This window comes from Festucalex cinctus, chromosome 12 (genome assembly GCF_051991245.1).
Source record: "Festucalex cinctus isolate MCC-2025b chromosome 12, RoL_Fcin_1.0, whole genome shotgun sequence".
In the NCBI taxonomy this organism is placed as follows: domain Eukaryota; kingdom Metazoa; phylum Chordata; class Actinopteri; order Syngnathiformes; family Syngnathidae; genus Festucalex; species Festucalex cinctus.
Window position 1 is genome coordinate 12,136,474 of NC_135422.1, and position 26,627 is coordinate 12,163,100.

General features: G+C 39.9%; 1 protein-coding gene across 1 annotated transcript in view; it reads right to left on the bottom strand.

Annotated features, from left to right (window-relative positions):
* LOC144031564 (CDAN1-interacting nuclease 1-like) overlaps nucleotides 1-26,323 on the bottom strand; it is a 64,199-nt gene extending 37,876 nt beyond the window's left edge. Inside the window, exons 1-6 of the mRNA XM_077538848.1 lie at nucleotides 26,126-26,323; nucleotides 25,774-25,884; nucleotides 15,459-15,504; nucleotides 14,134-14,198; nucleotides 13,074-13,134; nucleotides 5,619-5,691 (exon numbers count right to left, since the gene is read on the bottom strand). Of these exons, the coding sequence (XP_077394974.1) occupies nucleotides 5,619-5,691; nucleotides 13,074-13,134; nucleotides 14,134-14,198; nucleotides 15,459-15,504; nucleotides 25,774-25,880 (352 nt within the window). The 5' untranslated portion in view covers nucleotides 25,881-25,884; nucleotides 26,126-26,323. The remainder of the gene's footprint in view (nucleotides 1-5,618; nucleotides 5,692-13,073; nucleotides 13,135-14,133; nucleotides 14,199-15,458; nucleotides 15,505-25,773; nucleotides 25,885-26,125) is intronic.
* Between the last annotated feature and the right edge of the window lie 304 nt (nucleotides 26,324-26,627).

The window sequence follows — 26,627 nt, forward strand, 5'->3', positions numbered from 1 at the left end:
AAAAAATAACATTGATTTATCACGGCTCACGTGTGTCATTTCTTTCAATTCCTCCGCCAGGGTGAAAAAGTCATTATCGCAAATGCTGAGAAACCTCATTAGATAGCAACATTTGTTGAGGGAGGACCGTAATAAACAATAACGGATGACGATTGTTATTGCCTCTGACACTGATGAGCTCCTCTGCAAGTTTGTTTATTAATTAAAAAAACACTTTATCCACATTGTGTGTGCGGGGTGGAGTTAGGGGAGAGGGGCACTTAGCCATTTCCTTTACATGCCCACCATCCCGGCACTACACCCACCCACACTCCCGCCGCCCCGATGCAACCCGAGCCATTGAGCTGTGGAGTGTGTGTTGGGGGGGTGCACTCGTTCATCAAACTTCATGGAGCAAGGGAGAGACAGGACCTGATAATGTACGCCGCGCTAAAGCTGATTTTCCATGATGAATCTCGGAGCATATAAATTGGCTAATATCTGAAAACATTTACAGATACTCCAGGAATTGACTACTTGCGCGACATGATGGATGAGTCTCTGCGACGCCGGACGACAGCTCCGCAAATCTCCACGGCTGCCTAAAGCCCCTCATTTGATTTTCCAATTTAGTCCCTTTTAAATGCTTCCTCAAATAGAAGATGTGGAGGGGGTGGGGGGTGGGGTTGGGTGGGGGGCTGTGGGAGGGGCATCGGTTGGACATTTAAGAAAAAAAAAAAAAAGAGATCTTTTTAGACTTCCCGTGGTTATATGTGGTGCAGGAGGAGCCGCTTCCCTGAAGAGGTTACTGGGGCAGAACTGATCTGCTTCCACCTGATTCTCCCTGAAAGCGCTGAGATGAGACTCTACATTCCAGTGTGTGTGCGTGTGTGCATGTGTGTAAAAGAATTGCAGCGGTAGATCTGGCAGCACCGAGGCTACATAGGTCAGGCCATTAGACTGCGGCAGAGGCTGGCTGGAGCTCCTCTCATGAAAGGGAGTAATTAGTATACTTGTCAAGTGGAGTGCCACGGCGCTGCTCGCCTCCACCGCACTTGCAGAAGAATCGCTCATCGTTCCTCCGTATGCGATCCCGTCCTACTGCTCTCATTATTTCGACACACAGACAAACAGTCCTTGCCTTCAGGTGAGCGAGAGCTTTAACAATGACAGTGGACTCCCAAGTTTGACTGGATGCAACACAACGCGACACCCAGCTATCTACAAAACACCGGAGCCATTATGAATAGATCAAAAGGAGCCTGGAAACATTCTCGCGGTGTTAACATCAAACGCGGGACATTTATAACCAGGCGTACGGGGCTTCTGTAAAGGAATGCGACAATAAATCTTGAGGGCGCTCGAATCACACAGTTACAAAACACGCAGGGAGCAATCTAATCTGGAGCCGGGCCTTGGGAAAATGGAAAAGGTCAAATAGCTAGCAAAATTGCCTCCTCGAGAAAGAGACAGAGAAAAAAAAAAAAGTATGTCTAAATCTAGAGCGCCTGTCAAAGAGAGGAATAGAAAGAGGGATGATGAGATTGAAGCATAGCAAAGATGGTTGGGAGGCGGGTGCCGAATGAGCGGGATCACCCACACTGTGGCCGCTACTGACAACAGAAAATTCCACAGTATAGATTTTAGTGAATGCTATTATCATATTTTCTAATCTTGTGGACAGGTACCTTTTATTGACTATGTTACAGAAAGTATCGAGCGTCTATTAGGGTTCAGGCCACAACTATTTTTTAATAATAATATTACATCAAATTATATATTGAGCGATCCACTTTCAGCTCATGTCTTGAGAGAGGCAAGATACACCCCGGACTTTGTTGCCAGTCAAGGTAATTTTTGTCGAGGGCCACTTTGAGTGAGGGGTTTCCTCAGGCGGATGTTATGATGGTGAAAGTAAATACATGTTTAAATGTCTCAGCATATCATTACTTATACGCAGCTAATGAATAGTTTTGAAATCAGAAATAAATGATTTTGTTCAATAATTGTTCAAGTTACTGTAAAAAGGGTAACAAAAAATCCTTGCAAAATCTCGTTATTTGAAATTCTGCTACAGATTTTATCAAGGATCATGGAAGTTGACCATGATTTGCGTTCGGGGTCCTCATAAAATAATGTGGCGAGCCAGAACTGGCCCCGGACCTCGAGTTTGAGACCTGTGTTGTAGACAAAGAACCATTAATGCTAACATTCACACCTATGAACAATGAGTCTTTATTGAATCGAACATGCATGTTTGTGGAATGCAAGAGGAAGCACAGGAAGGCCAGAAGCTAGATTCAAACCCATAACCCTAGAACTGCAAGGCAGACATGCTAACTACTTGTCCACCAAGCTACCCAAGAATATATCAATACTTCATTAGAAAGTACAATTTTGACATAATCCTTCATAGAAACCCATGTGATTAACTCCAGTACATAATAGACAAGTTGATTGTTTCAATAATGGTAATGAATGATTTCAGTTTCCTTAATCGTCTTGCATGGGAAGCGTGTGACCTTCAAATAGTGGACAAAACCTGCATTAAACTTCTCATGTGACCTTTCCCTCCCAACTGGGACAAATCAGCTTCTACCAGACAAGTATCATTATGATTGCTGATATCATATTCAATACACACTAAACTGCTTTGAAAGCATTGATTTATTTATAAGAGCAACCAGATAGTATTTCATTCTGCTTTGCTGACACTCTCGCCGATATTTTTTGCAGAAAGGACTGAAGGAGGGGAGGGGGAATTGGTCGTCATGGTGAGGTGACGACAAGAAGAAGCAAAATAAAACAAGGAAGGCACAGAAAACAATTTGAAAGTGTGTATCGATCCAGCACGGGTGATTGTACATATATTCCCGCACCCAAAGGCACCATCCCTATATCTTTTAAATGCAAAGGGGAATGGAGAGAATTAAAGAAAAAAAACGACAGTGAGCCACTCCCCCAGTCAGGGTTAATGTCCCTTATATAGAAGCCTATTGATCTTTGCAGGATGCTTTGGAGTCCGAAAGGAACTCGCGTGCAAGGAGGAGCATGACAAATACGCCTGCCACTAGCTCTGAAGCAGCCTGTTAGCTAATTGCCAGAAAAGACAATTACCTAGGCATTGTTTCATAATGGTCACACATGACTCGAGTGTAATATACCATTCTATTTCAGACCTTCATTGGGGAGTTAACTGAACTCAACTATTTGTAATAAGACTACTATCACGTCACAATTTTACACAATTAATATACACAAAGCCGTAATTAAACAATGCTGGCGTTGCAGAGAAATGTGATGAACACTATTATTACTAAAGAACGAAACATAATTAACCCTTCATTCTCCTCCAAACCATAAAACTACAATATATTTTAGAACAGTTCACAATAATTTTTTTCCACTGCGCTATAGTTAACTGTGTAGCCAGAGCTAGCTCGTTGTCACGTTCGTACATGCTACTCTGGTAGCGTTAAATAAATCATTTTGCGGGTTGAGTCAGCAATGTTGTTGGCTGACTTATCCTCATAATGTCCGTTTTTCTTTCTTCTTCTTTTATGTCTGACAATAATCCTCCTCTGTCACCAATTGGGAAAAGACGATTCTATTGATTGATTAGAACAAATTGGAAGTTGAAGAATAGACATAGAATTATACATTAGGGATGCACGATAATATCGGTGGCTGATAATTATCGGCAATTATCGACCAATTTGACGTCAAACAGATGAACCAGATAATAGAGAAATCTGCCGATAATTATCGGCAATTTGATTTCATACAGATAATAAAGAAATCCAGCAATGATAATTATAGACATGCCACGTTGGTCCATCTGTTGTCGTTGTGGCAAAGTTTATACAATGTTTCAATGTATTTGTTAGACTTATAGTAGGACTCGAAAGTATATTTGTATTCAAGTTAATTTTGCAAACAATTATCGGCTTACTTATTGGTTATCGACATCGGCACTTCTAAATTATTGGTTTATCGGTATCGGTTGAAAATAGCATTATCGTGCATCCCTAATATATATATATATATATATATATATATATATTATATATATATATATATATATATAAATAATAGAACATAATACTGCTCTAAAATATACCGTATATGTCACATTTTGTACATTCTTTATCATTTGATAACGGTGCTCTCATAAACGTTACTACTTTCAATGTGATATCAAATACGACAAACAACAACAAATCATGCTTTCACTGTATAGCAATGCAGGGAAGCAGTCTAATATCATCCGAGATTGCCTGCGTCTCCCGGATGAATGACCAGCTCTACAAGCCGCGGCGACTTATATTTTGACAAGCAGTGGATAACAGTGCTGGAGGTCCAAAGCAATCACACGTTGACGTTGACAAATCGCCGGGCTGTGGTGAATTTGAAAATAACACACATCCCCTTTCATCTCTTTGGTGATTAAATCGCAAGCACGTCTTCAGTGTTCATCGCGCAGGCTTCAGCATAGGTCTGTTCTATTCGTACTGGTGCAAGATGATGTTTACACATTTGAAAGTGATTTGTTTTTGTAAAATTAGGTGAGCAAGTATCAAATTACTATGTCAAGCCTTCTTAACATTTCACAGCAAGACTGGATATGTTTAGCAGATACTATCTGTAATTCAGTTTTGCCGGGTCAAAAAAAAAAAAAAAAAAAAAAAAAAAAAAAGAAAAGAAAAGAAAAGAAAAGAAAAGAAAAGAAAAGAAAAATAGAAATCTGGAACTACCAACAAGTAGTAATTCAGATATCCATGATGTCATTCTGCCATTCATGAGGGTGCAATTAAATTCATTAGATAGTTCATGAAGTTATATCACTATCTACAGCTCGGTTGCAGATATCCGTAATTTCCCAGCAGATATTGTTGGCTTATTTCTAGATATCTGTTATGACAAACCTCATGATCGTAGTGGTCTGTAATTCAGTTATGACTGGTCGCAACCGAATTACAGACATCGCTCTTTCGTTTTGATTAGTCCGATTTCCGTTACTGATGTCTTGAATAAAAATTTCAACAACTCATGATGCCAATATTAATTCCTGATAGTTAATCTTAGCTTATGTTGACTCGCTTGCTAGAAATTACCGATGCATTTTTGCTAGCACTTGCCTGAATGTATGTACTGGACAATTCTGACACAATGTCTGGACAATGTCTTTGACATGTTCAACAAAAATGTTATCGTCTGGAATTTACTTCCCCTGCAGCTCATCCATCAGCACTGCCTCAGCAGTGTTTGCTTTTTATTTTGTCACTTTTCGCCAACTCAATTTCCTCAGTGGAGCCCAGCAAGGTTGTAGAGAGGATGCAGGAATAAGGAGGAGGAGTAGAAGGTACGTTAGATGGATGTAACTGGGGATGAAGGGGGAAGGACTAGAATGTTATAAATAACACTGATGAGGTGAGCTTGCATTGATCCAAAGTGCAGTTGAGGGGCGGCGGCCCTCCTACCACTCAATCGTCAAACGTACTAGAGGTAGTCTGTTGCACATTTGGATGGAGCAGAGAGGAAAATACAGCAAAGGCTGGAATAGAAGGCGGATTCCATAGACAAACGACTCCAATTAAGACTGATGGACACAATGATTGAGATGGCGGATGGAAACTCACGCGTTCCACCCTCCAGGTCCTGAAGGAACCTGTCGAGGATGATGCGAGCCATCAGTGCAGGAGACAAATCCACCTATAAAGCGAGAGAGAATCAGCCTTAATGGGATGGGCAAAAAAATCATGTATGGCATGAATACACAATTTACACAATTTAATGAATTACCGTATTGCATTACTGTATTTGCTTTTGGCGAAGGAATCAATTTCTAAATTGTTCTTAATTCAAAACACGTTCCCCATAATAATAATAATAATAATAATAATAATAATAATAATAATAATAATAATAATAATAATAATAATAATGAAGGTGAGATCAATTAGTCTACCGTATTCTGTTGCTTGCATAAACTCTTTACTATCTCTACAGCCATGAAAGAGTCAATTTCCCTCAATTTAAACTTTGTGGATTACTATGATGATGATGATGGCTGAACATCTTCCTTGACATAAAGAAAGGAAAAAAAAAAGATTTTTAGAAAGCACACAGGCCTTATTTTATTTACAGCGTGACAGTAATTTTAAAATGACTTGGGCATCTATGCTATTAGGCTAACAATTTTAACTCATTCACTCCCAGCCATTTTCACAGAAGCAGTCCCGTTCGCTCCCGGCTGTTTTACTGGATTTTGACTGATTTTGCAAGGCCCACAGAAAATTGTGTTCAATTGCTATAAAAGCATGGAACCTACTAAAAGATAGATTAAAGTCTCTTCTTTCATCAGGAAAAAAAGTATGTTTCTATCTGTTTCCGTTTTGCAGCAATTAGCATTAGAAGAGAACTAAGTTTAATCAGTTTTCAAAAATCTATTTAAAATTGTAAGTAATTGAGCTTTTTTTTCTACATGGCCCTGGTTGATCGCCTTTGCTCTGCTGCCACCTGCTGGCCGTTTGTGTAATAACTACAATTTCTGCAACCGTTCTTTGCAGTTGAGAGGCTGCATCAAAGCCTTCTGTATGCTCTAGCATTAAAAAAAAACCAGTATAAATACGTCTTTGGGACACTTAGAACATTAAAAAAAACGTATTTATACCTCATTGGGAGTAAATGAGTTAATATTTGCAACTGCCTTAGGAAAGTTCTGAAGACAACTAATAGACAATGGCGATGGAAAAGAAAGGTAGGTTTTTGTGCTGTATGGATGAAAAAAATGTATAAATAATTTAGATGATTTGAGATGTCACAAGTTGATGTTTGTTTCTGTTTGACTTATGAGGAAAATAGTTCCAGAAAACTCCAAACTGTACCACTTTTGGGAGTTCCTACTTTGTCGGCTGTAAAGATTGAATATAAATTAGAGATAGACCGATAATCGGTCGGGCCGATAATCGGGGCCGATATTTGACATATTGGTACATATCGGTATCGGTCTGTTTTATTAATCTGACGGCCGATATGAGCGATCCATTTAAAACTCCGTCTTTTCGCTTCGAATGCAGCCCAGAGCGTCTCTGTCTGTTATGGAGTCCAACTCCAGCAATGTAACGCCCATAGCAGCATTTGATTGGTTAGCCGTGCAAGAGCCAGAACCAATCAGTAGTGTATGCCTGTATCACAGTAGCCGGTCACACACGCACCCACGGACACAACGCGACAGACACATGCTTCGAAGGTAAGTTAAAAGAGAAGAGACTCCGCCGATCGTTTCACCATGATAAGCTAAACACATTGAATTATGTTGTGTATTAAATGCACTATATGAATGGAGCTGCATTGCCTTGCATTGAATCCCCGCTAGCTAACAGTGGTGTGTTCAGCTTAGCATGTAGGCTAACACCCAGTAGCTAATTCGCTACTTGAACTACTCGGGGAGGGAATCACACACATTTTCACTTAATTAAGTAAATAATGTTTGTTAGAAAGGTTCCAAATATTAACAGTTGTCATTATTATATTGTCTAGTTCCATGTTAAGAGTAGAGTAATGTCATTATATTTACCTCTCGTGACGCACACACTGCATTCTGGGTCACGTCCACTACTTGTTGCATAGCGGTTATTATGCAGTGAGATGCCACAGTGACACTAAATAGCGTTTAGTTACTTTATATTGTGTTTATTTGTCGCACTGGTTTGCCATTGTGTGCCTTAAGCTTCGACGTCGATTTGATTGACAGCTCGTTGTGCACCTCGTTAAAGTCCGCTCCGTAACTAATTAAGTGTCTCAAACACCGTTTAACTACACGAACGTGTTCTCTTCCGTATGTTTGGCATTAGTAGAGAAGTGCACTAAAGTATAGTGTGCTTATTTGCTTGTTTTGTCTCTCTTTTCACGTCATGTCTGCTGTGAGTTGGGACATTATGCTCTCAATGGATGCCACTAATATGTAACATCTACGGCCGTAGTCGGCTGCAATTAATGTTCAGTGATGTAATTTCGTTACGTGCCTCATACTTTGAATAATGAGCTCATGTTTGGTGTGTTGTATAACTTTCTCGTGTGTTAGTAACTATTCATGTGGACAGCTAAGACAGTGCTTGTTAATGTGAATTAGCAATGTTGCAGCCCAGTTATTATTTAGACAAGTACATCTGTGCCATTAAGTGATACAGTACAGTACAGTAGTGAGAGAATAGTGGGCCCATATACACACACGTGTCTATAAGTGTAAAACACATTAAACAGCAGAAAGTGGCAGCGGTCCACCGCAACAATGTCTGTTTAACCAAGTTATTCTTACTATTATTATAACCAAGTTATTTTACTCTACCTTTTTCTGCGTTGATTGGGGCATCCTAAGTGGCACTAAACTACATGATGAAGTGTCTTTTGACAGTTCTCTTGTAGAGAGGAGTAGCATGATATTGCTGTTCTCGATTTAAGATCCTCAGCTTATCAAAACTGTCTATATGGTAACAATAACAATAATTATAATAAGGTCTCCAAGAACTGTATGGTGTTCAGGGATGAATAGTTTTTCTCATGGATTTTTTTTTTTTTTTTGCTGTAGTAATAAGTAATGCCACAGCTGATGCACATTTTGAATGACAGGGTTCCTCCTATTACTTCAAAATATAAAAATATAACATTTATAGAATAAAACTACAAGTATCCCAAATGCTATAAAAGGTAATGTCACATTGGCCCCCACATTTAACTCCCCCCGCCACCAACGTCTTATTGCAGATAGAAGGATTAAAATGAAAAGTGCAGTGTGAGAATCCATTGTAAAGAAGGGTTAGGGTTTGCATTATTCAAAAATTTGGTGCCAACATTTTAACTTTTACTGCAAATGAATATCGGCTTCAAATATCGGTTATCTGCCTCCTTGACTACCGATAATCGGAATCGGTATCGGCCCTGAAAAAAGCATATCGGTCTATCTCTAATATAAATCATGATTCCCCACATCTTCATGATGTACTGGGCATTAATGTTACACCCCAGTAGTTGATTAACTACAGGCTGTTTCACACTGGCGCTTTATCTTTTGGTCTTAGTCTTCGACGCATGCGGACATCATCTAAAAGTTTTGTGGAAATTCGTTATGTACTGTGCAGTATCATCAAGCCAACAATCAAAGGCACTTGACAGAAGTAGGTATATAATTAAATAGACACACCCTGACCACTATTATTTTTAAGAAAATCAGCCATGAAGTGCTGGACACTAAAAACATTTTTGCTTAAGAGCAAATTAAGACTCTCTTTGAGGACTTTGACATAAATATAAAAAATATAATGTTTGGATCTTGTTTTCATAATAGAGACCTAAAAAGCCTTTCAGCTCATCATTTTGACTCTTTACAACAGTTTGTCCTTTTAACGTCAGTTTCATTTGTTACCATTACCGTACTATGACATTAGGAAGGCAAGATAAGAAAGGCCACTCTCAATAAAGAGCATAGAAATCAGATTTTCCTACTACATTTTCCCTCCCTTTGTCTCACCCAGGCCCTTTGTCTCAGCTTATTAGCCTTTTCTCCATTTTCGTTTCTGGACCGCAAGAGAATGACCGATTCCCGCTCAGCATCATCGCCGGAGATGGCACATGAAAAATGGTAAACTCACCAACACTCCCCCAGCCTGAGTAAGGACCACCTGATTAGTTCAAGTTGCCGTGTCACCCTAATTTTCATATGAATCATCAGTTTGTTTCTATTCTCAAGTTGGAACTCATGCATTATACCACTTTAGCAGTCACAGGACTTTTTTTGTTCTGTGGAAAATATGTGCATTATATTCCAGAGTGCATTGTTCCCCAGAGCTAACAAGTCAAGTCATCTTTATTTATATAGCGCTTTCAAACAGCCTAACCCCGGGTTTTCACCGGATGCGGTTGAGGTGCGGTTGCGGTGCGGTGCGTCTTGACTGCGTGCTCCGGACGGGTCAATTTTTTTGTCAATCCACACCGGCTCCGCACAGCTGCGGTCCGGCAGCTCCGTCGCCGCGCACTTCCCAACGTGTCTCGCGGGACCGCGCGCGCGCGATCATGTGGCATTTCACAACGACAAACATACAGAAAGTCTGTGCTCAACAGAGAAGCAGAAAGAGAGGTGGACTTCTTTTGATTTAACCTTTTCTTCTTCTTCTGCTATGAGATTCCATGCAGCATCCTTTTTTTGTTGTCCTTGTAAAGTATATTAATAACGAGAGTCGGGTCAGTGTGGGTCCACTCTTTATTTCTGTCTTCCGCGTCAGGCTGCCGCTCAGTACGGCAAGCGAGACGGGCACAACAAGCAATCGCGAACATCAAACTCACAATACATTACAGTCCTTATAAAGCGGATGTGCCGTGTCATATATTATTTTGTGGTTTTCCACCTCCAATATAAACCTCTCCTCGTCCATGTTCGCTGGTGTCTAAACCGTGAATGAGCACATGGCCCGGCGACGCCCACGTCACGTTTTGCTGAAAAACTTGGGAAATAGGAGCTGGCGAGTGTTTTATTCTGAAAGGTAACCGGAAATTTATTTTGAAACTGCCTCGGTCTTCCTGTCCCGCTCGATGTGTTTTGTGCTAGCTTGCCATTTGCCGGAGGCCTACCGCTGCGGCGTCCGGCAAAAATAGAAAATAGGTCTATCCTTGCGGAAGGCTTGCGGCACGCCGCAGGCCTTCCGCAGTCGACACGCAACGCACCCGCAAGCGGTGTAAACTGCACCATTCGAATGAATGGAATCTAATTGCTTGCGTCGCCGGACCGCACCGCACCGCAACCGCACCGCAACCGCAACCGGTGAAAACTCGGGGTTAGCTGTCACAAAGCGTGTTGAATAGTCAATCATAATAGCGCCCCATGACACTGGTCGACCTACAATTTTTGGATTTTAAAACACAATTTCCCGGATTAATTACATTTGCAATAATGTGTTTCGTTCCGAAACCTAAACTTGCTCCTCGTAGAAACTTTATTAACTGAACAGGAAATGCTTTTATTACTATTTAAACATTATTAACTCATTCGCTCCCAGGACATTTTCATTGTTTTACTGGATTTTGACTGATTTTGCAAGGACCATAGAATTTTGTGTCCTATTGCTATAAAAACATGGAATCTACCAAAAGGAAGATTAGAGCCTCTTCTTTCATAGTTAAAAAATAAATAAATAAATAAATAAATAAAAAATATAAAAAAAAGTATATTTCTATTCGTTTCCATTTTAGATCAGTTAGTATGAGAATATGGCTAAGTTTCATCATTATTCACAAATCTGCTTAAAATAGTAGGGAAAAAAAGCTTTTTGATCTCTTATACTTTGCTGCCACGTGCTGGCCGTTTTTGTAATAACTACCATTGCTTCAAGCATTCTCTTCAATTCAGAGGCTGCATCAAAGCCAAAACACTTTGGGAGCATGGTAATACTTAAAATAGAACGTATTTATACGTTTTTGGGAGTAAATGAGTTAAGTATTAGCATGAGCAGAAGTTAACCACTTTAAAATAACAATGTAAAAATCTGTACAAGTGTATGTTAAAATCAAACACAAATGTAACGAAAAACAAACATATAACACTTTACCCTTTGATGCATATGACAGCTAGCCACTCGCCAGCTAGCACAAGAAGCTCATGTAGCAGTCTACATCCTCACTCAATGCCAAAGCAGACTATTCAAATAAATGCTGTTCACAGAAAGCTCGGCCCCTGCCATAGCAGTTTACATCTTTAAACCGTCTTGTTAAAGACCACAAGCGGATGAGATTCAAATGCACAAGACCAGTCACATATTCTCTAAATAAAAGTCGCTTTGTTGACAAAAAAAAAAAAAAAGGGAAAAAAAAACAGCTAGTAGGCACCCATAAAATAAAATAAGCACCAACCTAAAAACCATCAAATGCGTGCTGAAATGAGGTCTAGTGAGGTTCCTTGCTATGCAGACCTCATATCTGATGGCTGGATTGGCTGCTGTGCGTCATTTAAGGCAAAACCCTCCTAAATATTTTGGTCGAACAAGCTTCAAGGCGTTCGAGTTAAGGTTCCGCTGTATTGGCATCTATTCTAAAGCCTTTATGTTTAACTGACCTTTACATAAAAAGTCTATATCGGGCATAAAACGGCAATATTCACGGGGGACATCTAGGGCCGAAAAGGGTCCGGTAGCAGTTTTCATCATTGTTAATCATTTCTCGCCATTGGAGATATATTGTCTCATAAAGGGATGAAACTACATCAATTAGTGGTCTGAGAGAGCATGAGTGCTTGGTTTAAATGTTAAGTAGCATATTAAAATGACAGTTAAATGGTTCATAGACAGTTATCTCTGAGCTGGAATCAGTCCTTTAAAAGAGGAAGAAAAAACCTTGCGTCAATTAAATGGGGAATGAATGATGACAGTTAGCTTTGAGGCGCCACTGATGCATGTGAGCTCCTCTGATTTTAGATTAAGAAACACTCCAGTGCCATTGACTGGTCTAAGGACGCAATAAAAATTCTAATGTGCATTTAAATGGGCAAACTAAGGCTAGAGTGACATGAAGGCAATGTGCAGAAATGACAAATAAATAAAAGAAAGTGACATCTGGCTTCACAAACTTGATTTTTGTGTAGACTAATTGGAAGTACTTTGTATATTTTACTACTTTTTATTTGTGGAATATGGTATGTATTTTTTTACATGTGTAATTGTTTAGGTATAGTGAATACCCCTGACTTAACCTCACGCACGACCTGCGACATCATGTCAAATCAAACAAGCAATGAAGTGATAGAAGATGGAATTAACGGCTGACCCTTCGCTCCTCACCTGTCTGCAGTTTGCACTTTGCCCGGACCGGTGCAATTTGGGGAAAATTGCACGATAAAACACAACAAAGTATTTTCACATCTGCTTGATGGAGGTGAGAGCTAATTACATTAAATAATTGATAATGGAGCGGACCATTTCAGCAATTTTCATAATGACTAACAGACAAGAGAGAAAATCAAAAACTGCTGCCAACCTCTATATATGCATTGATACAAAAGGACATCAATGAAGGAGATGGAGGGGAGGGGGTGGAGGTTAAACCATTACCTCATTGGCCAAATCCAGCAAGACAGGAGCAGAGGGATGAGCCGTGGCCTCGCTCAGATACCTTCATTAAAAACAAAAGCAGAACAAAAGCTTTGACAACAAATAGGAGGCAGACAGAAGAGGGGAGCAGTGCAGGCTAGCCAAGACATGCTAATGTCCCTGATGACTTTGCCCTGGGTGGCATATGGCAGACTCAATGCGGTTGAAGCAGCACGGCTCCAAGGGCTTCAAATTTCCCCCCAAAGCCAGACATGAATATGGTGGTTAGTTAACCTCTGCCGCCCAAAAAGGCAGTTTTCCCTCCCCAGCTACAATCACCGCTGTCCTCAGATCAGCTGTCAATTCACTATTCACATATTTATTTCTCTCTAAACAGTATTGTAGGGCTTCCCCAAACAAATCTTTTTATAATCGATTATCCTATTGATAATTCCATTGATTACTTGGGTAATCGACCCTAAACTCTGCTTTGCAGTAACAACATAAAACTTTATTTTTGTCCTTTTCAGTCTAAAAAAACTCCAAACTGAGCATTAGTATCATCATGTCGCTGGAAGTGTCCGTCAGTAACAAATATCCTTGCAGAAACTGGTAAATGGCAAAACATTGGTTCCGGGCAGCGCAAATATGGTTTTAAAATGATTAATTAGAGTCATGGTTGTCATGATTATGACTGCTTGTAATGATTATTACTAGAAATCCTCACAGAAAGCAGTTTTATACTCTGTGGCAAAAACAATGGGTAAGATAATGCACAAGGCCTTTATTGTAGAAACAGTACCATTAACCAAAGTTTTCGGCATTTTACTATTAATGTCACGTGAAACTGGAGATGAAAACAAAATGGAACCCTAATATACATATATGTAACATATTTTCAAAGTGGTTCAACTACCCCACAATCACCCCCCAAAGAAGTGCATCTGTTTTTCTTACTAATTACACTGACTTGCTTTTAGTATGAAACCTGCGGCCGTCTGGAATGAGTCTCGAGTACTACATGACTGTAGCCCCTTTCCCAGTGGCCAACAGGGCAATGACCTAAAGCAGAGTGTCGTACCTTTGGTAGTAGCTGTCAATGACATCAGGTGCATGGTGCCTCGAGATTGTCCTTTTGGTTCGTTTCTGTTGTGAGACCAGTAGGAAAACAAACTGTAAAACCAGTATAAAACACTACTATTACTTGCCCATAGGTGTGAATGTGAATGGTTGTGCCCGGTAATTGGCTGGCAATCAGTCCAGTGTGTACCCTGCCTCTTGCCCATAGTCAGCTAGAATAAGCTAGAGCCCACCCGTGAACCTAATGAGGACACTATAGAAAATTTGACAGTTTGACCCTAGAATGGATTATTTATGTTTCCATTAGTTCCTTATAGAAAAGAAAATCTTTTGGAATGAAAACAAATTGACTTTGGAGGTTCTACTGCATAATGTGCCATTTTGGCGGAAAATCAAAACTGCTACTTCCAAGAAGATGTTAATTCACACACCATTTAATTTGTCATAAAGTGAAGGATTTAAGTTTTCCCTGTCCAAATGAATAAAATAAAGCCTGACGTATTTAGCCTTGGCATCTCTTTCGTATTCTTATGAATGAGCATGAGAGATCTTAGGTCACAGTGATTTATTTTCAATAAGTTTCCCGGCGCGGTGGTGGGGGCAAAGTGTGCAAAGGCAGCCTTGTTTAGCCCCCACCTCTACCCTCTTTTTTGATTGAACAATAATGCTAGCCCCATGTTCCTCATGCTGACATTTCCATGCAATCTCCTCGCTGAGGAGCAGGACAAGGGTTAGGAGAAGAATAGCATTGTTTAAAAAACAACTTATTTAAAAACTGCTACACAGGAAAAAAAATATGTAATTCCACTGAGACAGCCCGGGTGACTGACACCCGTCAGACGGATGATAAATGACTCCATTTTCTGCCCGTGCTGCCTTCTGCCACTGGCGGCGGCGGCCATTTATCATCATCGGCTGTCAAGCGTGGAAAGCGGCAGTGACAGTGCGAGTCAGCAAACATTTAGCACACGCAGCCGCACTAGACGGGGAAATTATTATTGTCAGAATAATAATGGTTTAGCATAATTTATTACAGGTCCACCAAATAAGCAGGGGCTAGATGTTATTAGACAGATGGATGGGGAGGCTTGGCAGCCATCCACCGAGGCTCGAGTAGGCAAGTGGCGTCGACGTGAGGGAGAGGAGGGGGTGAAATAAACGAGTGTATGTTGGCAAGGTGCAAGTGTGTGTGTGTGTGTGTGTATGGGGGGGAGGGCATCCTCCAAACCAATCAGAGAGCTGGCAGTTCAATTACAAAGAAATAAAGGGACATTCATCATTCAATTAGGCACCTGTCAGGCCTCACAAAGAAAGAAAACTTCTAACCTGATACTCCAGGGAGAAGATGCTCAAAAGAGTGGACTGCGAGTGACTGGAACAAATAAAAGAAGGACAAAGTTAATTACCAGAAAGCATTGCACACGTTGACAAAAGACGAGAGGATGGGTGCGTGGTGGTGGGTTGTCGGGCGGCAGGCTTCAAAGCTCGGGCCACATGCCCTGTAATCTAGAAGAACATGAAAACAAGTGTGGCAAAGTTGTTCCAGATGATCATTTCTGACAGAGAAGACACGGGGAGCTTGAGTGACTTTTATGTCACTTTCATATAGTATGCACCAGTTTGATTCATGTAGTGGCATTTAATGGAAATAGTGGGGTAAGTGTCAATTTACAGAGAACCTGTGTTTGTTTGAATGCTAGAATGCTCACGATAGGGCCTCACTTTAGGACTGGCATGTGGTACTCACTGTGTGAAGACTCCCACCCAACCCACATGGCAACCGGCGGCCTTTGAAAATGGAAACTCGCACTGCAGGAAGCACAGTGGTTCCCAGGAGTCCGTTCATTCCAAAAAAGGTTGCCATAAGATACATTCATCCCCAGCCCCCAGTCAATGTCAAACACCTGGCAAAGACACCAACATGGGGAAACAAGCAGCAGGAAGCAGGACTGCCTTCAATATCCCTCAAATTGTGCAGAACATAACCGCACATGAATGTTGTTCAAAGTAACAAAATACAGTGAAAACATAAACGGTTGAACACAATCGTACTTGACCTCTGATATGTTCATATTTGGAATAATTTCCTATGGGATGTAATGTAAATTGAAATAATATGGATTATGGAAATCACCAGTTAAGTTGTGTTTGGTCATGTCAAGCCTTACAAACATAATTTTTTTTTTAACCAATCCAATAGCTTAGAATGGCTAAGTCACCTTGAATTTCAGTTGCAAGGCACGAATACTGTATACTACAAATTACAAGAGTGAGAATTAATCACAGAGGTGAGTGCCATCACCCACAAGGTTACAGTCTCCAAAAATAAAGCTAAACAGTTACAAGTAAAAGACAAAAGGACAAAAACTCTGAGGACAACAACAAAAACAACACTGCTGCTTCAGCATTAATTTACTATGATGCTTGGGGACGAAGGGGGCCACTGCAATTAAAAGGGGGCCATTAAATGGTCAACTGTCAACATGTGGACACTTAAGGGAGGGGTGGAAAAAAAATGTCTTCCACACTTCAACCTTGCACCTGAGCATTTCGACAACATTACAGCCTTATGGTTGGCATGGGACCGTCACGATCCCCCTGCTGGAACAGACATCTGTTAGGTTTTAAATGGATTACTCCATAATGAGCATGATTACAGTGTAATTGCTAAATCTATACCCTGTTAACTTTAAAGGGACATAAACTGCTCTTAATATCTAAGAAAATAGATCTGCTTCAACAACGCTAAGATCTTTTGGAGCTTTTGTTTTTATTTTTTGAGTCAGGCCTTTTTAAGCACTGATCAAAACTGGACAAAAAGTGAGCAACAAACGGACATTGTTTATGTTCAGGTTTAAAAATATATTAATAAAATAGGGCATTGCAAGATGAGTGTCGAGATGTGGACCAAACCAAGAGCAGTAGAGGTTTAAAGGAGTCAGTTTTACAGCACAATACCACTTTTCCATTTGCAGTACATTAGAAGTGAGTTACTTTTAAATTAATGTATCAGTAAGTTGGTCTCCCCTGGGAACTATATGCTTGCTAGATATTAAAATGTGCAGCAATGAGCAACCCTCCATCTGGGACCCAGCCTGCCTCGCAGTAGCAATTCTAGCTTAACTGATGCTCTACTTGTCCTGTGATACAATGCAACGCCATTGCACTGTTGACACAATTTTGGAGGACCTATAAAAGGAGTCCATTTTTAACAAAGTATATACTGATAACTAGGGGTGTTAAAAAAATCAATTCGGCAATATATCGCAATATTACAGTGCACAATTCTCAAATTGATTCAATCAGCGGCCCAATCGATTTTTAAACATCCATTTTTGATGGAAAAAATATTCAACAAAACGTCTTAGTGTCCAGTGTTTTGTACCACATTTTGGTTTTGTAATCAATAAAAAAAAAAAAAAGACAGACATTTGTATGTTAAGCTTCTTTTATTGTATATTTGTTAATGAACAAGATTAAATTCCAGCACCCCACCCATTCCCATGCTCTCATTCTTAGCTATCATTTAGAACACGGAAAACAGAAGGCTGGGAAACACAAGAGTGGCTGAGGAATTGTTCACTTTCAACCTCATTATCTTTCCCTACAACGTAAGATGGGGGCAGTAATATGCACTGACGCCCAAAATAGTCAAGCAGCCGATGAGATTAAAAATAATTAGCGCCTTCCAGTTTGTCATTCCGCTGGTTTGTGCTTTAGGCTCGGTTAAGTTTGGCTATCCGCTGCTTAGGAAAGTGAAAAATTCTACTTTCAAGTGCAGAATTGTATTTTTCTAATGTGCATAAAATAAAACGCTACAGTCCCTTCAACCTATTTAATGTGAGATGGGGGATTTGAGAATATCAGTTAAATTCTCCAATGCCAATAGACAAATAATTAATTATAAACAATAGCGGTGATTTAGGTAATGAAAGCCACCTGGCTAATGACATTGGTATCATATGCTGTTGCGGTGCTTAGCATTTGGTGGATCTGCATGCATGAGAGTGTTGCGTGGTGAGACATTTCAGGGCATGGAACAGCCTAATTTAGATACAGAACATCTTTGACTTATACCCTACCATTGATGATGAGGCGATAAAGAATGTAACGATTGCTTAATTTGTGTACACACAAATTGTACTTGACATCAGTTGTACTGATTGATGCCTTGCAAGATTATTAAAAGGTAAAAGTTAAAAACATGAGGACTTACTGACAACTTCCACTCTTCTGTCAACAACTAGATATGCAAATGTTGTTAATTACGCATGCTGATAGGCAAAACGCTAACATCTGTTTCTCAGCGCAGCTTTTCAAAAACAACCGTACACTTTTGTTTTCTGTTATTGTATACATTTGAGATGGGACAGAAACAAACAAAAAATGTAGGTGTCGTGCAGCTTCAACAAATACTTGCACAACCACCACATGTGGAATTTATAGCATTGCATGTATTTTTTACACTTCAGTGGATAAGGTTTATAAGCACAAAATAATGTTTGCTATTCCATTAAGTTCTATCATCACTGTTTTGATTGTTGCTACTACATACTTGTCTGATTAAGCACAAACATGCACGTGGACGTCTTTCGTAATCCCTTTTACAAGGAAATGTTTGCGGACTGGCTTCAATCCACTGTGGACAACAAAACCAACAGTCGAGACAATCTTTTTGAGTCTGTTTTAGTTATTAGCTATGTAAATGGATCCTAAAAGGCCTGTTTTTTTGTTTTTGTTTTGTTTTGTTTTTTACTAAAAATCCCCACTTCCACCTATGTTTTTCATGCACTGAAGTGAAGGACAATGCTAATGAAATATGTAGGGATTGTTCATACTCACAACATCTCACACAGTCTGAAGGGTTATTTTCAGCAACATGTATTTCCTGTACGTCTTAGTTGGCGCAATTACTCCATAAAGACAGTTTCTACCCTAAAATGTGTCCTTATAAATGATTACAAGGCCCACTATCCCTTAAGATGCTTACCTCAGTGTTTTTAGCGCAATGAATTGAAAAGTAATCTATCGAATGTACTTGGACAACATCCCTGATATGAAGAGAAAGTCGTCATTCCTGTGCTTCCTAATCAAGTAATTGATTGCATCTATTATTCATGATTTCCTCAGTGTGACATGAAGTTGTAAACTCAGCACAGCTTCTCCTTATTTGACGTCACTTGTCTATGCTTACACTTCATTCATCCGTTTGCCCCGCCAGAGATCATGTGGAAGGGTGAGTAGGAAGTGGAATTAGCTTTCTCGCCTCTGTCCACCATCAAGTGTTGTGCCCCGAATGGCATTTTCGTTTACCGTTAAAAGATGCAGATGCATACTATGCACTGGAAGTTGTTGTGGGCTCACTCACAAGAATTGTCTGGCCAGCTTAAAAATAGCTAAGGGATTTTTTTCTTAGCTTTATGTGTGATTTTTTGGACACATTTCAAAGATGGACAAGTTAGAAAGCAAATAGACAATTCAAACTGAGAAAAATGTGCCTTGAAAGTCACACGAACTGTATGCATGATGTAAGAGATTCACTAATATCTTGGGAAACTTCAGTTTAGTGAGCATCTAAAAGGTTAACTCAACAAGTACGGTATTTATAGAACAGTCACATTATATCAATGCGTGATGAACTTGTTGTGTGTCAAAGTGTTGTAAACACTAAATATGTCATTGCTCTGGCTGCATATTGCAATATGGTTGAACCAACAATAATGGGTAGTAGTGAATTTCTTGAGAGTTCACTGAGGTACAAATTGCACTTGAAAACAGCCAGAATCTCAAAAATTTACTATTTTGAAAAAAAACACACAAAAAAAAAACATAAAATACAAAGCAATATATTTGATTTTTTTCTAACTTAAGTGCATTACTTGTCGAAGAAGATCATATTAAATTCCGCTGCGATCTGGCTCATTAAGTCCATATGTTTGTCACGTCAGCAAAATGTGCTGAAGATGCAAAGTGTGCAGACAAAATGGCTTTTGTATGTCATTCATGCTTCCGATTTTAATTGGCACTTTTATTTGTCGCATTTTAATAAAGCCTTCGGTGACAACAAGAAATCCGAAGAGAGGAACTCTTTTTTTCTTTTTTTTTTTTTAAATCAACAAGTTAAACATAGATGTGTAAAAAGCAATGTTTTAACCAGTGAGTAACGACGAAACAACACTACAGACACAATAAATAATCAATGAGCAAGTCCCTCTGCTTCGTCTTGAGCCGAGATATTACCATCAAAAACAAAGTGTCTGGAGTCAGGAAATCACCATATCAATGGCACATGCCACAACAAGCCTGCCCTTTGCTTTTGCCTCTAAAGATCACGCTAGATAAACCCCCACCAATAACAGAGAAATTAACAAATGCTTGACATTTGCTCAACATCCATTATTCTGACACTTCTCTGTGAATTTCAAAAGGCTGAGCGCATGCTTAATCAACATTCATATTCCCACAGCGATCCACCGCACCATATTGTGGCCCGCCTCGGTGCCAATGAAAACGGCACATTAGGGCCCGATTCGAAAAGAACGTATGGGAGGGGACTTCTCGGTGGGGAGCCGTGTGTGTGGGGGTGTGTGTGTATATGTAAGTACAGTATGTAAGCAAAGGAGAATAGAAATGAATGTGAGGGTGAAGTGGGGATGCTTGACACTAAACTTTTAAAGCATTCTCCAAAACAGTGGCATCCGCACTGCTTTTAAGGACGACATATGATGAGTGGGCTGAATGTCATTTTACATAAGGAAAAAAAAAATGGGGGCGGGGGAAATAATTACATCCACATCGATTCATAGAACACCACAGAAGGACACCTCCCTACCCTTCTTATACTTAAAGGGGACAAAGGGGATATGAACTGGGGGTCTCCCCTCCCTCTGGACCCAGGGGAAGTTAGGCAAGACCTCAGAGACCAGCCCATCATTTCCAATTCTAATGCATGGCAAGAGAAGGACCTAATGGGACTGATGTCACACGTCTCCCTACACTGGTCCCCCACCTTTGCTGCACTCCAGATACTTGGGCAGGACACCACATGCTCCGTTACAAACAAATATGCGTGAAGCCTTTTGTCCGAAGTCTGCGTCAGTCTCGTCACAATTTCCATGAAAGCACAAATACACAATTTAGAGTCTTCAGGTAACCTATTGAATGTTTTGTAGAAAACCTACACGAGCCATGTAAGATTATACAATTTCCACAGGCAAAATGAAACCTTACAAAATAGAAAAAAAAGAACCTCAACAAAATATCAGTCAAGTGACATGCCTGTCCTTGCAATGGGTAGGCGCTTGAGGGTTGTTATTATTATTCAGGGTTGACATTAGCATGCGTCTCCATTGTGAATTGGGCTAAGAAAGTGACAGCACCGTGTCCAATGCTTCAACCCCCCCCCCACACCACCATCAAGCACCAACTCCCAATCCTCTCCAGGAGCAGCCCAGACCCGGAAAGAGTGGCCAGGCTGACAGATGACTCCCAACATCTGTGTTATGCAGGCCGTTACAGATGAGGGGTCTCTTTCTAGTCCGTCTGTGGGACACTCCCACTCCCCTCCCATTGGACTCATGGTTGGAAAGGCAGAATGACAGAACCCTGCCCTCCCCCCCATGGAAATCAGCTTGAAATTGACTCTTACTTTCACTTTGTCCCAAGTTTGGTCGCCCCCCACCATTTGCTAAATCGAAAGGTAATGATTCTAAAATAGTGTTGGCCCAATAAATTATTCATTGCTATTGTTTAACATCATTACGCAGAAACCAAAGTTACGCACATCACCATTTGTTTACGTATTCATTAGTACAGTCAAACCACCCTGAAATCAACCAATTTGGAATTTGAATGCAATTTCCAGAAACATTGCAGTTGCAGTAAAAACCATAATGATGCATGACATCACACAAAACCTCAATTCAGTTAGTGTTTAAAAAAAAAAACCTTTTTCTTTTTGTGAAACCGAAGAAGAATCAGTCGTGTTGTTTTACGGAAATTAAATTAATTGAATGAAGTTGTAATCTATGTTGTATAAAGCTATTAAGAACGTCATCACGGTTAAACATTTTCCAGTTATGCAAATGTGTGTGGAACAATGTCATTTTACAAGACTTAAGTGGGCAAAACATGGCATAGGCAAGAATAGAACATTAAAAGAAAGTGGGACTATTTAAAAACATGTCATAGAAGAATAATATCACAATGCAGTTTTACATACAAGTAAACATACAAGCTAAGGTTACTAGGACTGATTTTGCCAACATTATTCAATGTTGATCAAATGGTCTGGATAAAACAATTAAATTGCAACACAATAACTATCTTAACATCCCGGGAACAGGGCCACATTTTGGCCTGATGCCAATAAAAGTATTGCCAATAAAAAAAAGTTTACAATGATAAACATTATTTCACAGCCCTTGAAACAACTGCCAAGGCTGTCTCCCATCATCGTATTTAACAGGTGCATCGCTATTACAGTTTATGTGATGCACATAGAGTTGTTCCGATAAAAGAATATTGCCTGGTTCCCTCCCACTAAAAACACACTTTATTTTTGTTTTTACACAATTTTCAAGTGCCAAAACTATTGGACTATTTTTAACTACTAAAAAAATATTCTTCCAACAGTGTTAGTGTTAACCTACTCCAATTCTCCAACCATCCTCACTTTGGCCAATATTTACGCAGTGGCAGGGCTCCCACAGAGTCCGAGGGGACATGGAGGGTGGGGGTCTGTAGGGTACGACAAGTGGGGAGGGAGGCAGCTGACTGGCGTACCCGAGTGCATGCTAAGAGATGATGGATGGCCTAGTCGATATGTTATGTCTTAAGAGCCTGATTTCCTGCCAGTCCAATCACTAACCCTCCAGAGTCCAGCTCAGCTGATTGGACAAGCAGAATAATTCTGCAGGCTGTGAAAACACTGCTGCCGCGGCTGCCTGTCAGGCCCAGTGAGGAGACTCGGGCATTTTAAAGAGCACAGGCCTCACCAAGATTGCTTATGCTGAACGAAATAATAACAATAGCCGGCAAGACTAAACAGAAGAGCCAGCACCTCCGGGAGGCTGGGATTGTGCAGAATTATTGGAATGAAAATGCTCCTGTGTTTTCCTTTAATTATTACACTCACCAGTACCACTTTCTTCTTGAAGGGAAAATGGCATTTGGACGGTGTGTTGAAGTTAGTTCGGTCAAGGGAACCAAAAACAGGTCGGAGCACAAAATGCATGGTGTTCGTGCCTAAGCGTATGGAATAGTGAATGCATTTTATAAATCTGCCATCAATCATGACCTAAAAAATTGTATTAGGGCCGCACTAAAAGAAAATACACTTCATGTAAAGTATTTTGATATTTAAGTCATAGAATACGGAAACAAAGTCGAAATACAGGTATTCCAAGAAAATTATTTTACAAGAATGAAGTTGGTATCTTAGTCTAAACAGTATTTTGAGAGATATATTTTCACAAGGATAAATTATATATAACTTAAAGCTGCAGTGTGTAGCTTCTGCCGCCCCCTAGACTGGAATTCTGCATTACAATCCCAGAGACATCGCTTAATATGATATGGGCTAAAAGAATGGATTAGTCGAGCGTGAGAGGTAATTATTTTGTGATTATTTTCTGCTACAGAACTATATTACGTTAGCTTGCTAGCTCATTGCTTGGCAAAATGTGACATTGTTTTCAATAATTTGAAAAATATTTTTCAACATCCCCCAATTGTCCCAAGTTTTTTTGTGGAAAATTTATATTGGATGTTTAACAACATGTTTTGTTTTTTTCAACATAATTTTATGGGTTAAAAAAAAATAAAATAAATATCCCAATGCCATACGTGTATTTTTTACTATTCCCAGCCTAGTGCGGTCCCTATCCCCCGTGAATAGGGGTTGACTGTACAATACATGTCATTCAAAGACAACACAATAAAGAAAACAATATCATAGCAAGTTCGGGTTCACCATCATGTGATCATCCCGTTTTTATGGCTGCGCAAACAGCAAGTCTGGCAACCTGATTTCGAGTTTGGTCACATGATGTTCCACATGGCACATGATAAAAAGAAACATTACTATCAAGGTATCATGATGTAATTTTAATATGATTATTTTTTTATATATTTAAGTCCCTCATATTATGAATGATTTAGTCTTTGTAATTTGACTGTTTTATCTTTTAACTCTTTCATTCCACAGACTGCAGGGCTCAAGCCAAGTGCAGATCGACGAGCATCCTACTTTAGGGAACAACTACTTTCCGCTAAATTGGTGATTAGGGCGCAAGTGGAGGCGTGGAAAGCTCGAAATGCATGCGACTTTGTAAGTGACCTCGGCGGGATCAGCAGCGGTGGTGTCCCTGTAGCCTTGGGGGGATTACACATGTTACGTTCAATAAAGAAAAGGCCCTTGGTGTCAAGGAGAAAGGCAAACACCACCATTAACCCCTCGCTTCGATTTGTGGGGGTGCAAGAGCTGCATGGCAAAACACACTTGCTAATTTTGGTACCGGTGGGTTACTGTACTCAAAAGGCTGGTGAGGAATCAATAGTCACAAGTTACAACATTATATATTTAATTAATATAACACAAAGCTGATTAATGATGCAATGCTGTTTGTAACAACACAGTTCATTTGAGACAATAATATGCCGTATTGTACAGCGTGTTTCAAAAGTCACTAGACACTTCTTTATTTCTATTTTGTTTCTGGTATCATTCTGAGAGCTGTGGGGCCAACAACATGTGACAGGTTAAACGATAGCCTTTGCAGTTTTTGTAAGTACATCTTTGAGAAGTTTTATAGCAATCACATAGCTCCAACGCATAGTAGCATACAAATTATGCTATCCTTGGCAAGTTTAACAAAAGCTTCAAATTGATGATTATGATGATCAACAACCTGAAGTCGGTATGAGTAATATAGGAGTTGAGTTTAGTTGCCAATTCGGGGACAGAAAAACTTCTTGGCCGGTGGCAATTTTGCAGTACTGCTCCAATATCAATGGCTGATCCATGAGCAAGGAAATGAAATGTTCACAAAAACTGCAAAGCCTGAGCTATGATGTACTGTATATCACATCTGGCCGGATGATAGTGAAATGAAAAAAGGAAGTGTATTGTGACTTTTGGAACATCCTGTATATACAGTACAAGTTGATTGTAGAATAATGAAGCGGGTCCTCTGTATACGAGGTTATAAACAGTGCACAATGAAGTTGTTTACAGAGGTGTAAGAACAGACTTTCACTCAGCACAAGAAGGCATGCAGAGTTACCACCATATGTTTTCCATTTATGGCCTAAAAGTGTTTTTCATATCCATATTTACTGTAAACTTGACTTTACTAGTAGCATTTTTTTTTGCATTATAAATTATTGCACATTTAATTTATTTTCAATTCAATAAGGAATATTTGTTTATAATATATGATTAATTTGAGTGACTAGCTTGTTAAATCAAGGGACCATTGAATTGTCAAACTAATACATTATTAATCACGTAAATGGAAAATGGTTAATAAAGTCATTGCTATTGGATGTGTCCCCTTGTGTCTATTTATCATCCCACACCTTGTCATTACAACGATGTATGTTTTGGTGCAATACAGTACAACAGAAGCTGGTGACTTACTTTGGAAACTTGTCCTTTAACATCTTCATACACTGCCGTGTTGGTCTCAGTTGCTCTGTCCATTTCACTATCTCCTTGTATTCAGCACGGGAGAGTTTCATTTTCATATGTCTGTGAAAACACGCAGTCATTAAAATGTAACTCGCTGATGATTTTAACGGAACAGAGCTCAGTTAAGCTGTCAAACAAGTTGCCATCATAGCTAGCCATGTTTCATTCCATTCTGTCGCAAACGTGACGCATTAAATTCACGGGCAAGGTTTTAAATGACTACCCGAATCCTTACTGTGTTTTAAAAAGTAGTTAAATGTGATTCATGCGTGATAAAAGCCTTTAAAAAGGGTTTGTTTACCATTTGTTCGAGATGCCTTGCGAGAGCTCTTCCGCTTCCCGCTAGGAAGTTGAAGTGATGACCTGTGAGCGAGCTGTGCGCCGATTGGTCTACCCCGTCAAAAGCTGAGTATTCTAGCGTATGATTGGCTCTATTTGCCTCAAGTGGGCAGGACTCTGGCGATGACAAGCTGCCGCACGGAAAGTGATTGGAACGCACGCACACACACAGACGCTCTCTTTCCTCGCGATGCTTCCAAGAAAAGGTCTAAACAAAATAATATAAAATGTAAACTGTGTTGTTGTGACTGTGAACACTTTAAGCAAATATTGGAAACGTTGGCATGAGGACAAAGCAGACTGTCGGCTGAAAATGGAGTGCATTGTAGAGTGAACAGGGGCGTACAGGCTGAGTGAAGGGGCAAATTACCAGCCAAAATATGTTTGTGTCCGTTTGTGTTACAGAAAAACATTTAATGACTGAAAATATGAGATGTGAGTGAAGTGGGGCTACTATATAGAAG